This window comes from Tupaia chinensis, unplaced genomic scaffold (genome assembly GCF_000334495.1).
Source record: "Tupaia chinensis unplaced genomic scaffold, TupChi_1.0 Scaffold143796_1, whole genome shotgun sequence".
Taxonomy (NCBI): Eukaryota; Metazoa; Chordata; class Mammalia; order Scandentia; family Tupaiidae; genus Tupaia; species Tupaia belangeri.
In genome coordinates, this window is record NW_006203646.1 from 4,737,035 (window position 1) to 4,750,493 (window position 13,459).

A 13,459-nucleotide genomic window follows, 5' to 3' on the forward strand; every position below is an offset into this window, starting at 1 on the left:
TACATATCTAGACAGTGTAGTACAAACCCAGGCAGTCCCTGAAAAGCCTTGCCTCTGCCTTTCCTCAAGCCGGTTCTTCCACCTGATATACCCTCCCCACCTTGTCTCTGACAGATAAAGTCCTACGTGAGAGAGCAGAGTGCAGTGGAAAGAGATCAGGACTGGGAATCATTCCTGAATTTCTGGTCCAATCGTGTGATTTACTAGGTGTGGATCACGAACAACTTGCTTATTAAGTTCTCTATGCCTCCATTTTCTCATCCCTAAAATGGGAATAATGACCCCTTTGTGAGTCACGGGGCTGTTAAGAGACTCCAAAGACATCGTGTACGTGAACACCTTATGTACATTTTAAAGTGAAATATACGTATAAGGTACCATGACTGCCTACAAGGTCCAGCTAAAGAAACCACTTCTTTCATCAGCTTTCTCTGACCTCTCAAGGCCCTCTCAAAACCACAGACCTTTTAACTTTTAACGTGACACTTACCCTTAATTTTGTGTATTCTATTTGCAAAGTGTAGTCTAGAACACAGATTTTGTAGTCAGACAGACCTGGGTTTAGTCCTGTCTCACAACAGTGGGACACTGGGTAAGTTACTTAACTTCCTTGGGCTCTAGTTTCTCCCATCTATAAATGGGTTTTATAATAGAACTTACTTCACAGAATTAATATGAGACTAAATGAGATAACACATCTAAAATTTTAGTACAGAAAAAGTGTTCAATAAATGGTAAGTGTGTCTACTTCCCACTCGGCCCACTGAGAATCAGGATACAACCTAATTGACCTTGTATACCTCCCTGGCTTTTGTAAGTCTTCCTCAGGTACCAGGAGCACAATACTTATCCAAAACATTAGTAGAGTTATGGAAGAGAACTGATCAGATGAGAAAAATCCACTGAGCCATAGGCAGAGCCCGTGAATGAGGAACCTGGAATTTCTCAAATTTCAGTGTTGCATGAGAATAAAGTCAATAAAAGCCCAAGAGGGAAGGGGATGATCTTTCAGAGATTAGTCAGACCCTAAGAAAGTCAGACCTACTTGTGAATGATTTAGGCCACCAGCTTTTGCAAGTCAATTAACTGCGTTATTTCAACACCAAGGCCACTGTCCTTTTATTGAGGAACTGTTTGCTTTGTTCAAGAGACAAAATTCCACATACCCAGTAATCTATAAAGCATAAGACAAGGAAGGGTCTAATCACACGTTAAACCAAATGCTACAGACGCTCGATAAGTGAGTGGTGGGCAGTTAAGTTGGGTCTTAGCGGTGAGTAGGATTTGCAAAGCTGGAAGACAAAAGAGAATAGGATGCTTCCAGGCACTGTGAGGATGGGACAGGATGTGAGAATGGGTCTGAATGAGACCCGGGGTCTTGGAGTAGCTGAGCACATACCCAAGTGTGAGAGGCAGCCCAAGCTCTCTCATGCCCTGGCAGGGGCCCATTTGCACATGTGGGCCGCAAAGACTTACCATGCTGGAGTGGACCGTTGCCTGCTCAATGTACCTTGCAATGCCTGTGACAAATGCATTCCTGTCCTCGAAGTTCGTGTCAAAGTTAGCCTGCAAAATTAGAAAATAGGAGCTATTCATTGTTGAAAAACAAGCCCAAGGTGACTGGGTTTCTAGAGAGTGAACCGCTGCCAACACTACAAGATCTCTGGAAATCTACTGCCACTCATCACCTCTCATTTTGTCCTACACTGCAAGCCCACTTTTCTTTCTTTCTTTCTTTTTTTTTTTCATTTGCCTTAGGATATGTGAGAGGGACAGAGAGAGAGAGAGAGAGAGAGAGAGAGAGAATGAGAGAGCAACCTTCCCCTTCAGAAGGCATGGCCACTCCACAGACCCTCCTTCTCCATTTTCTTCTTGAGATTCTGGGCATGCATGCACATGTACCAGGCATGTTTTTCAAGTCACTGGGTCTGGGACTCGACAAGCAGTCAGCCATGTGGGATCCATTGCCTTACCCATCATGCCACCAGCTGGCCAGCACACTCTGTCTTAATCACACTGGGCCAGAGCAAGCAGAAGACAGGGCCCACATTTGCTTCCCATCGGTGACCAGGTTCACTAAAATGAGCCTCAGGAGTCAAATCTTAAATGACCCAAGTCCAAACAGCTGACACAAGTTAAGATGTACAAAGATTTGACAAGAATAATTGCTGCAGCATTTTTTTTTTTTTTGTGATTAAAAAGAACTGGAGGGACCAGCAGGTGGCGTGGTGGTTAAGGCACTGGAAGTCCAATATGGCCGACCATAGTTCGAGTCTTGAACCTGGCAGCTTGCTCTCACTCTCTCTCTTTGGCAAAAACCCATGTGAAAAAATAATAATAAATAAGTGAATAAAATAATTAAAAAAAAAAAAGAACTGGAAACAACACAAATGTCCATCAACAGCAAAAGGCTAAATGAGTAGTAGTATATCCATTAATGGACTCACAAGCACCAAGAGGTGATTAAACATAATGTGACAGGGCCAGCTCCAGAGCCTGGTGATTAAGGCAACCAGATCCCACATGGCCAACTATGTGGTTAAAATCCGATCCCTGGTTTGAAAACCATGCTGGGCACACGTGCATGTGTACCTCAAATCCCAACAGGTTGGAGAAATGGAGAAGGGATTGCCATGTGACCATGTTCCATGGGGGGGTGTACTTTCTCCCTCTCCCTGTTCTCTTTCAGTCTCTCTCTCTCTCTGGCAAAACTAAAAACAAACAAAAACATACTGTGATAATATTGTAGTACTATTATGGAAAAAATCCTAAATAAATTTTCAGAGAAAAAGGCAACTTGGAGACCAGCAGGTGGTATGGAGGCTAAGATGGCTGGATCCCAAATGGCTGACTGAGTGGTTCAAATCCTGAACCCAGCAGTTTAAAAGCCACACCAGGCATGTGTGCCCCAAATCCCAAGAAAAATGAAGGAGAAGGAATTGTGGTGGTCAACCCCCCTGCGGGGTGATTCTTCACTTTCTCTATCTATCTTCTCTCTCCATCTCTCTGGTGAGTGCATGTACCCTATAGCAAACAAACAAAAAAAACCAGAGCTACCTTGGGCTGGTCCTATGACCTAGTGGTTAAGGAAGATCCTACATAGTTTTTCACGCAGTTAGAATCCCAGATCCAACATCTTTAAAGATACACCAGACTTGTGTGCGTGTTTGTGTGTCCAAAATCCTGATGGGATGGAGAAATGAAGGAGAAAGGATTGTGGCATGACTGCATCCCATTTGGGGGGAGGGGTGCTTTCTCCTTTCCTTTTCTCCTCTGTGTGTCTATTTCTCTCCGATGAGTACATGAGACCTCTGGCCAAAAAAGAAAAAAAAAAGGCAAACTCATGGAGCAATGTATGTATGATTCCTTTTTGGTAAAATGTATTTTTTATAGGGACCAGCAATTGACGGAATGGCTATGTCGCTGGACTCCCATGTAGCCGACTGTGGTTTAAGTCCCGAACCCGGTGGCTTAAATTCACACTGGGCATGTGTGCGTGCATACCCAGGATCCCAAGAGGAGAATGGAGGAGAAGGGATTGTGGCGTGGCAATCCCCCCTGGGGGGTGATTTCTTGCTTTCTGTCTCTGTCTATCTTTCTGGCGAGTGCATGCACCCCATAGCAAAAACCTCTCCAAAAAAACCAAAATTATATATATATATACCTTTATAATATACATATATACACACACATATTTGATTAAAAGATACACATACTTGATTAAAAAGTATATATGATATATGCATATTATAGGGAAATTTGCTATACTTTTGTGTTGCTTGTAATAGAAAAGATATTTACATAATTAAGGGGACCAGCAGGTGGCGCGGTGGTTAAGGCACTGGACACTCCTACATGACAAACCACAGATTCCCGGGCCAGGTGGCTTGGTTTCCCATGGGCCTTGTGGCTTGGTTTCCCACTTTCTCTCTCTCTGTCTCTGGTTAAATTAAAATAAATAAATGAAAACATAAAATTAAATAATTATTTTTAAAAATTAATCAAGGTTAGAAAATGTGAATAAACCAAGTTTATGAGTTGAAACTTCAAGAACGTCCGTAATGAATTTAACCACTGAATGGAATTAAAAATATATTAGGTACTTATATTTCGTCTCATTTAGTAGTCCAGGAACTATCAAAAGGTCAAATACAGCAAAAAAAAAATTCCAATTAACAAGTTCTTTCTGAACACAGCATGTGGCCTGGCACACCCAGGCACAGGCTGATCCAGCTACACAGACACCCTCCCTACCATGCCCTGATGGGATCTCGACTTTGTACAACCCACTGGTGGTTTATCAAAGCTCTGCTCTCTTAGGCCAAAGTAAACAACCGTGCCTGGCTTCCCTGAGCCATTAGCTGTGTGGGGAGCTGTAGGGCTCTTCTCACATCCATGAAGGAAAAGTAATTACCCAGGCGAGCTCTAGGGGCTTCTAAATTGCAATATTTAATTCATGAGGTCAGAGCTGCCGAAACCTAGGTTAGTGCAGTCGCTAGAAGAGACTGGAAGGTATCTGGGGTCAGAGTAGATCAAGGAGTCTTCCCTGGGGGAGGGAACTAGTCCTGGATTACATTTTCTAGCTAATCTATTCCTTACACTAGGCTCCAGGAGTGTGCAAGGGACTCCATCAGCTCACGACCTTTCACCTTCTAGATGCAGTGCTCTTCACCTCTCTGCCTTCAGGGCAGCCCCCCCAAAGGGATCCCCCAGCTCCTGCTTCTCTGGTGCTCTTTGCCATTCCCATTACCTGGTACATGATGGATGAAGGCGGAGGCTCGATGCATGGCTGCTGGTCCGGGAGGGGCAGCTCTTCGAGCAGGTCCACGTTGGACAGGGCATCTTCCAGGGTGACGTGGGTGGTCATGGCTGCGGTTTCTGTATTCTGCACCAAGGGAAAGGAAGAGAGGACAACAGAGAATTTCATGAACTTCCAAACATTTCTCTCAACTTCACTCCATTTAGGATACTTCTGGAGAATACAGGGGGTTAAGATGCAATGAGGCCACTTCCACAAGGTGCCCTCAAGCTGCGCGTTTAATGTTTGAGGATCTCTTTACAATTCACAAAGTACTTCTTTTTTATCTTTTCTGAGTCTCACCTCAAGCCTCCATGTTCCACACGAAAGGCAGTACTCTATTCACACAAATGATGAGGACACAGGGCTCAGAGAAGTCATGTGGTGCCCACACAGTCATGCGACCAAGGGCAAAGGACTTCAAATAATGCTGGATGCTAGGACACCAGTCATACTCTCCCTTTTGTTCATCATAAGAATATTTATCTTTTTTTTTTTTTTTTTTTAGAGTGAAAGAGAAATTTTTGCTATAGGGTGCGTGCTCTCACCAGAGAGACAGAGTGACAGAAAGCGAGAAATCACACCCCCCAGGAGGGATGACTACACTGCAATCCCTTCTCCTTCAGTCTCCTCTCAGGATTTTTGGCATGCACACACATGCGCTTAACATGAGTTTTAAACCACCAGACCCAGGACTCAAACCATGGTTGACTATGTGGAAGTCCAGCGATGTAACCATTATGCCATCTATTGGTCCCATTAATTCCTTTCTTAAATGACAGCCCAGCACTCATATCCATGATGGCAGGATAATCAACAGGAAACCAGAGCCTCGGTTTGATAGGTTAACTAAGTTGGGACTAAACGGATTCAACTCAAGTCACCATCTTCCTTGGCCCAAGTATGTTTTGTGAGCCACACCAAGTAAATCAGCCCTACATGCACATTTTGATGTCCTGGACCCTGAAGAGTGCAGCTGCTTCAATGATAACTTTGCCAGGCAATGCAGCTGAGGAGATCTGAATGGGCACTTACCCAGCTCAAGCTAACTACGTTTTTAAGAACTCAGCACCTAGGAAACAGAATACTCATTTTTTTCCCCCCAAACATACATGAAGTTCTGATGAGAAACTGATCATGGTCCAGTTGTAGTGGTGCATGTTGTAGCCACAACTGCATGAGGCTGTGGCCACATGGGAGGCCCGTGTTTGGATCCCAGACAAACCTGAACAGGCAGGGATAGTGGTGTGAGCCTGTAATCCCAGCTCACTGGGAGGCTGGGGCAGAGGAGCACAATGGCAAGACCCTGTAGAAAATACCGCCCTCTCTCTCCTGCCGCCTCCTGTGCACGTGTGCACGCTCTCTTCCTTGTTAAATAACAAACAATCGGCCAGCTCTCAGGCACAGCAATAATGTGCTGCTTAAGAAAAGCCGGATCTCATGGCAACTGGGGTTCTTTGAAGTCCCAGCTCGGTCAGCCTGAAAACACACTGGGCCCAGATACAAGAGGCCAAGATCCAATGAGCTGGGGGACGGGGGAAGGAGATTGTAGCCTGACTAGATCCTGTGGAAGGTGCTCATTTCTCTCTTGTGCGCTCTCTCTCTCTCACTCCCATGTGTATGGGAATATGTTTTATCATGAATAAAGGAAAAACAAACACTGACATGATTGAGGCTATAAATCAGGTTCCTCTAAGTATCCAACAACAACAAAAACCGGTATTTTAGAAGTCCCAGTAACGGATTGTATGCAATGAAACTAGGAATTTGTAATGCCAATTACAGGGAAAAAAATCCCATGCCTTTAAAAATGTATAAAACACACTTCAAGGTTACTCATAGCTAAAGAGGAATTCAAGTAGAAATGATAAAATATTTAGAACTGAAAGAGAGACAGCACTAATAAGTGTCTTAAATGCATTTGGTAAAAAACAAGAAGTGAAACTAAATGAACCTAATGTTCCACTCAAAAAATTACGGAGAAAATCACAATCAACCCAAAGAAATGAGAACAGAGGGACTGAAAATGACAAAAACAAGAATAAATGAAGCAAAACTAAAACCAAACGGAAGTAAACAAAAAACTAAAAGCCAAGTTTTATGAAAAGATTACTACTAATAAAGCTAAGCCTTCACAATATGAACAAGGACACAAGGAAAAGGCCCAGAATGTCAGTTGGAGAACTCCTCCCTTCCTACACCCAATCCCAGGAAGGTGTGAGATGGACTGAGGGCTGGCATTTCTCCTCTGACTGGCAGTGAGCTTGTCTAGCTTGTTAGGAAACGTGTCAGACATCAGGGGGAAAAGGCCCATCAGTATGAGAAATTGGTCCAGGAGCTGTGCAGGGTTAAAGAGCTCAGCAAATACCCAAAATTATGCTGCCCCTAACTAATATCTCCTTTAGGCCCAAGGTGGCAGGTCAGTCTGGGGCCAAGCCTTCAACCCTGCTGAGCTGCTAACTATAGTTCACACTTGACTGAGTTTTCAGACACACCTTCCTGTCAGGCACCATGGCAACGGGAAAGGCTGCATCCAATGAGAGCAGGTCGCAGTCAGAAGTAACTTGTCTCTCTGCTCTCTGATGAGGCCTGATGTCCCAGGGTGGTTTCGAGCTCTCTCCACACCTAAACTTCTTCCTCTTCTCCCCAGAATTATAAGTCTGGCATTCGGTCCCACAGTAAAGTCACTTGACAATTTATAAAAAGACTGTCTTCTGTTTTAGATTACCATTAAGTCCTTTTCATGGAAGAGAGAATGATTTTTACTGGGCATGATTACCTACCACCTCTGAAGTTCTAATAATACTCTACATCCATTCCAAAAATAGTGATAATGACAGTAAAATAACATGTCGTTAGCCCCTACTTTGTGTCATATACTATACCAAACGCTTGACTGTTTTAATCTTGAATCAACCACGTAGAGGTCTTATTCTTATTTTACAGTTGAGCAAAGAGAAGATCAGAACTTAAATAATTTTGCAAGGTCAAGTGCTGACTAGTTTGTCTAGCTCCATAAATGGAGGTTTTCTTCATTACCTTATGCAAGTTGAGGATCCCTTCCCAAAATGCTTGGAACTAGAAGTATTCAGATTTTGGACTTTGGAATATGTATAGACACATGAAAAGATTTTGGGGCTGAGCCCCCAGTGTAACATGAAATTCATTCATCTTTCATATGCACCTTACATATATAGTCTAATTGTAATTATACACAACATTTTTGTAGTGCTGAGTTTTCACCGTATCCTGTCACATGATATCAGGTGTGGAATTTTCCACTTTGGCATTGTGTTGGCACTCAGAAAGTTTCCGATTTTACAGTATTTCAGATTGGGTCGCTTAAGCCATAGTTCCTCCCACGTGATCAGTCTCAGACTGTTAGGCTGCTTAATGAACAGAGGTTTATTTCATATCAGCCTCTATGCTGGGTGCTTCCAAATACTCTGCATTAATGATTCTTGGTTCTGCTTGTGTCAAAAAATCACATGCACAGCTTCTTAATAATAAAATGACTTGGTTACATCCACAGAATATGCCTTGGCTTCATCTCTAGGACCAGGAAAATTGCATTTTAAAAAGTTTGTTACTTCCTTAGCAATAAGAGAAGTCCAGACTAAATTTACATGGCGATATCATTTCTCACTTATTAGACTAACAAAATCCTAACAATGGACCACACGTGCTATTGGCAAGGCTGGGGAGAAACGGGCCCTCTCAAATATTGCTGGTAGGAAGACAGAGGGCACGACCTCAGTGGAAGGGAATCTGGCAGTGTCTTATGAACTTTTCACAAGCATTGTTACCCTCTGATAAACAGTCCTACTTCTAGGAGCCTATCCCAAAGACACATGGACAAAAATGCAAAAAGACATAAGCACAGGCCATTCCCAGCAGCACTGCCTCTAAGAGTGAAACAGTGGAGATTGCAGATATTTATCCCAAAAGGATGGTCTGAGTAAGTGGGTGCCACTGTATAGTGAAGTAGTGGGCAGCAGTAAAACTGAGGGGCATCTCTCCCCATGCAACTGTGGGGTGATCTCCAGGACATGGTATTGACAGGGTGCTCTCTTTTACCTAGAGAGGAGGGTGCATCTTCTACTGAAAAAAACAAACTGGTTACCCATGGGGAAGGGAGAGGAAAGGAGGGAATACAGTTAGGAGGCAAGCATAGAAACGAAAATTTTTTGAATATACATTGTTCTGTAGATTTTACTTTGAAAGCATGAAAATATTTTTAATTTTAATTTGCTAGAGGGCACATGTGTTCATCAGTGAGAGAAAGGGGAGGGGAATGAGAAATCACTCCCCAGAAAGGGAAATGGCCACACCACAATTCCTTCTCCTCGACTGCACACATGCCTGGTATGTTTTTATTTATTTATTTTATTAAAAATTCTTTTTAAAAAGCTTTTAAATTTAGCTTTATTTATTTATTTTAATTGGACCACAGAGAGACAGAGAAAGTGAGAAAAATAAGCTGCCAGGTTTGGGACTTGAACCGTGGTCGGCCATCTGGGACTCCAGCACTCTTAACCACCATGCCACCTGCCGCCCCCCAGGCTTGTATTTCAAGTTACCAGGTTCAGGACTCAAGCCACACAGTTGGCCATGTGGAATCTAGCTACCTTCACCACACCACTGGTTGGCCTGAAAACAGTTTTTATAATTAAAAATTTAAATTTAAATTTAAAAGGCAACCCTAAACATAAAGGAAAACAGGACAAATGACTATATTCATGGGTTAGTTACTGGTTTAACCACCTAGAAAGGTACTATTCCAAGTGATTTCAAAATTCGGTATTTTAATGGTAGATCTCTGATAGAATGCACCCTAAAAAGACAGAAAGACATCTTAAATTGTTTTCAGTACTACCTTGGTGCACCACTGTAAGAATGTTTGGATTCATAATGGGAAATGAGTAATGATGCAAAGTTCTAATTCTATCATTTTTGGTGTTGCTGAAAACTGGCATTCTTGACACGGGAGAAAGTAGATACAGATGGAAGATCAAGGAAACTAAGTAAAAACTTAATATTCCCGGTCAGCCATGGAGGTAGAATGGTCACGCAAGGCTTCACGACGCTGCAGCTGCAGGCCAAGGTCTCAGGTCTGCATCCTGAGGTCTCCCGTGTATGCTGGGTGTGTGCACGCCTGTAACCCTGACTGGCTGAGGCTGGGAGTAGGACCACAGTGTGAAGATTCTGTCTCTCTCTCTCTCTCTCTATTCCCCTCTCCCATGGAATCAATAAATGAAAAGAAGTAAAGATTTAGAGACTTCCATAAAACAAAAACAACAATAATAGGAAACACTTTAGGGCCAGCCCTACAACCGAGTAGTTAAGGGAGCTGGAACCCACCTGGCTAACTGCAATTTGAACCTGGCCTGGTGGCTTAAAAAACATGCTGGGCACGTGTCTTTAAGTGCCCCAAATTCTGACAAGATGGAGAAATGAAGGTAAAGGGATTGCAGCATGACTATGCCCCAAGGAGGGGTGGGGGAGGTGAGGAGGGAAGGGAGGTGCTTTCACCCTTTCCCTCTTTCTCTGTCTCTATGTCTCTCTCTGGTGAGTACATGTACCCTCAAGCAAATAAAAAAAAAGTTAATGGTCCTGAATTTGAATTTTAGGCATCAGTACGAACTTAGAATGCATTTTAATTTTAAACACACACACACAGGTATATACATACACATATGTGTGTGTGCATGTGTATATATATATATGTATACATACATGTGTGTTTGTGTTTCTGTCTGCTGAAAAGAACTAGAAACCACCACCAAGCCATTAGCAATGAGTACCATTAGTTTCCAGATTGCAGTCTGCAAATGTCATTTGCTACTAAAGGAATTAGAGTTCCATGAGTCTAGAAATGGGACAGGAAATGTATAAGAAGAGCCTAGAACGTCTTGTTGTACCAGAAGGTAAGAAGGCTACCTCCCTAAGACTATTGAGGTTGTGTCAAAAAGACCCAGCAGCCAAACTGAACTAGCTTTTGCTGGCCAAAGAAGGGGTGATGTGAGCGTCAATCAGTGTAAATGCAATGGACTGAACCAATATGAAATGCTGAAACAATATCAAATGGGTTTAAACCCATGAGCTCGCAGAATATAAAAGTATGGTTTTTACTACTTCATTGTTGTTGGATAACTTTTGTAAACAAATTTTTATGTTGAAAATTGGCATATGAAGGAAGAAAACACTCCATGTACCTTTCCTAAACAAACTATACCACTAGACCACCGAATGGAGGAAGAGAGGGATGTTTCTCTCCATAAAAGCAAATTTCTTCCCAAAAAACATGACAGTGAAGATATCCCTATTTCCCTACCTACTGCACAAATGGATCCACACACTACTAGCTGCTAACATCACTCAATGAAGGGCAATCTGACATCATGTGCCTCCTGGTAACAGAAAGGTGCATCGTTGCCTATGAAGAATGCTGAGCCCGACATGAAACACCTGAGTCTGATCTCATCTTTCTGGCCAGTTCACAGGAGCAACAAAGGGCAGGAGAACATGTTATAATACACCACCGTGATGTGATCAGTAAGATTCACTCTATGGGAAACTCTGCTGGACAAATGACTAGGTGACCTCAACAAATAAAATGCAAGGGGAAAAAAGAGATGGAGAGAAGTTATAGATCTATGAGATTTAACAGATTGTGTCAATTTTATTTGAATCCTATTTCAAACTGCTGTGAAAATAAAATTATTAACATTTATGAGGAAGTTGGATAATTAATATTGACTGACAAAATTAAGGAAATACTGTTATTTTTCAGTGTGATAATGATACCAAAGTTACATTTTAAAAGAGTTATTGTCTTGGGATCAGCAGGTGGTGTAATGGCTATGTTGCTGGACTCATATGTAGTCAACCACAGTTCGAGTCCCAGACCTAGCGACTTAAACTCATGCTGGGTGCGTGTGCATGTACGCCCAAAATCCCGGAGGAGAATGGAGGAGAAGGGATTGCGGCATGGCCATCCCCCCTGAGGCTGATTTCTCGTCTTTCTGGTGAGTGCACGTGCCCTATAGCAAAAAAAAAAACAAAAAACAAAAAAACAAACAACAAAAAAAAAAACAAAAAAAAAAGTCTAAAAAAATAAATTAAAAAAAGAGTTGTCTTCTAGAAATATTTACTGAAACATCGATATAACACTACAACTATGTTTGCATCTTGATAATAATATGTGGGAGAAGAGTAATAGATAAAATGAAACTAGTCATGAGTGGATAACTACTGACATGGCGTGATGCATATGTAGGGATTTACATTTTTGTCTGATTTCATACATGTTTGAAATTTTCCTTAAAACCTCCTAGCTCATTGTATACATTCCCAGTTCTTTTCCAATTTCCCTTCCTTTCCTTATAACCTGAGTTTCTCATGACTTGCAAACTTCAAAATACTCCTTTTGCCAGAATGTTGTGGTATGGATAGTGGTTTGTCCCCCAAAGTTTCATGTTTTAGAATTTGGTGTCGGGAGGTGGTAAGTTCTAAAAGTGGTTACTGGATCATGGTGACTGCATTCATGCAGACAACATTCTCATGAATAGATTAATGATGTCTCAGGAGACCTAGTGAGTTTTAGATCTCGTGAGAAGAGGTTATCGCTCAAGAGAGCTGCTTGCTTTAGAAGGGAGAGCACAGCACACAGTTTGCTCACGGGTTCTCTGCACGTGCCTGTCATACTTCGCGCTTCTGCTGGTCATGTTGCAGGCCTATGCAGTTGATCTTTCCAGTGACCAGAATCATGGTTTTGAAAATAAACCTCTATTCACTTAAATTTACCTAGTCTTGGGTATTTCTGTTAGCAACCCAGTAATAGAGTAAGACACAGAAGAACCCTTAAGATTTCCCCCCTCTTACCACAACAGTATGTTTGCACTACCCTTTGAAGAAAAGCCGTTAGTGAACAAACTACAAAGCCAATAAATGAAGAGATTTTGTTTATGTTAATGCACGCTTTCTTTTATCCTTAGAAATACAGCTTCTTTAATGGATTCCTGTGTGTTTGTAGATCATTCACTGCCTAAGGGAGAAGGAAATACAACATTTTTAGCTCAAGCACTGGAAGTTACTGCCAAATCCGTGTCAATCAGAAAGGAAAAATGCTCTGAAAATTTGAACACATACACAGGAAAGTAAGAAGTTCTTTTCTGGGCTGAATTCTGCCTGTTATGCAATGTTCCAAATGAGAATGATTCTTTATATTCAGTCTGTGAACATGTGGTCATTTTGTCACTTCAGAAAAGAGATTAATAAAATATTTTAAATTAACAGTATTCTTTTTTGATTTTTTTTGACAGATTTTGGCTATAGGGCATGTACACTCACCAGAGAGACAGAGAGTGACAGACAGACATAAAGTGAGAAATCCCCCTCCCCCCGAAGGAATGGCCACATTGCATTCCCTTCTCCATTCTATTAGGATTTTCGCAATACACACATACGCGCCCAGTGTGAATTTCAAGCCTCCAGGTCTGGGACTCGAATCACAGTCCGCTACGTGGAAGTCAAACAACATAACCATTATGCCATCTACTGGTCCCTAAAATTAACAGTATTCTGAGAGCATCATTTATCAAACACAGAGGCGACTTCTCAGCTTGGTGCATTCATGGCAGATTTAAAGTGGGCATCTTA

The 13,459-nt window shown here is 42.1% G+C and overlaps 1 protein-coding gene across 1 annotated transcript in view; it reads right to left on the reverse strand.

Annotated features, from left to right (window-relative positions):
* CYFIP2 (cytoplasmic FMR1 interacting protein 2) overlaps positions 1-13,459 on the reverse strand; it is a 164,630-nt gene that overhangs the window by 134,169 nt on the left and 17,002 nt on the right. The window contains exons 2-3 of the mRNA XM_014582780.2: positions 4,751-4,885; positions 1,477-1,566 (exon numbers count right to left, since the gene is read on the reverse strand). Of these exons, the coding sequence (XP_014438266.1) occupies positions 1,477-1,566; positions 4,751-4,867 (207 nt within the window). The 5' untranslated portion in view covers positions 4,868-4,885. The remainder of the gene's footprint in view (positions 1-1,476; positions 1,567-4,750; positions 4,886-13,459) is intronic.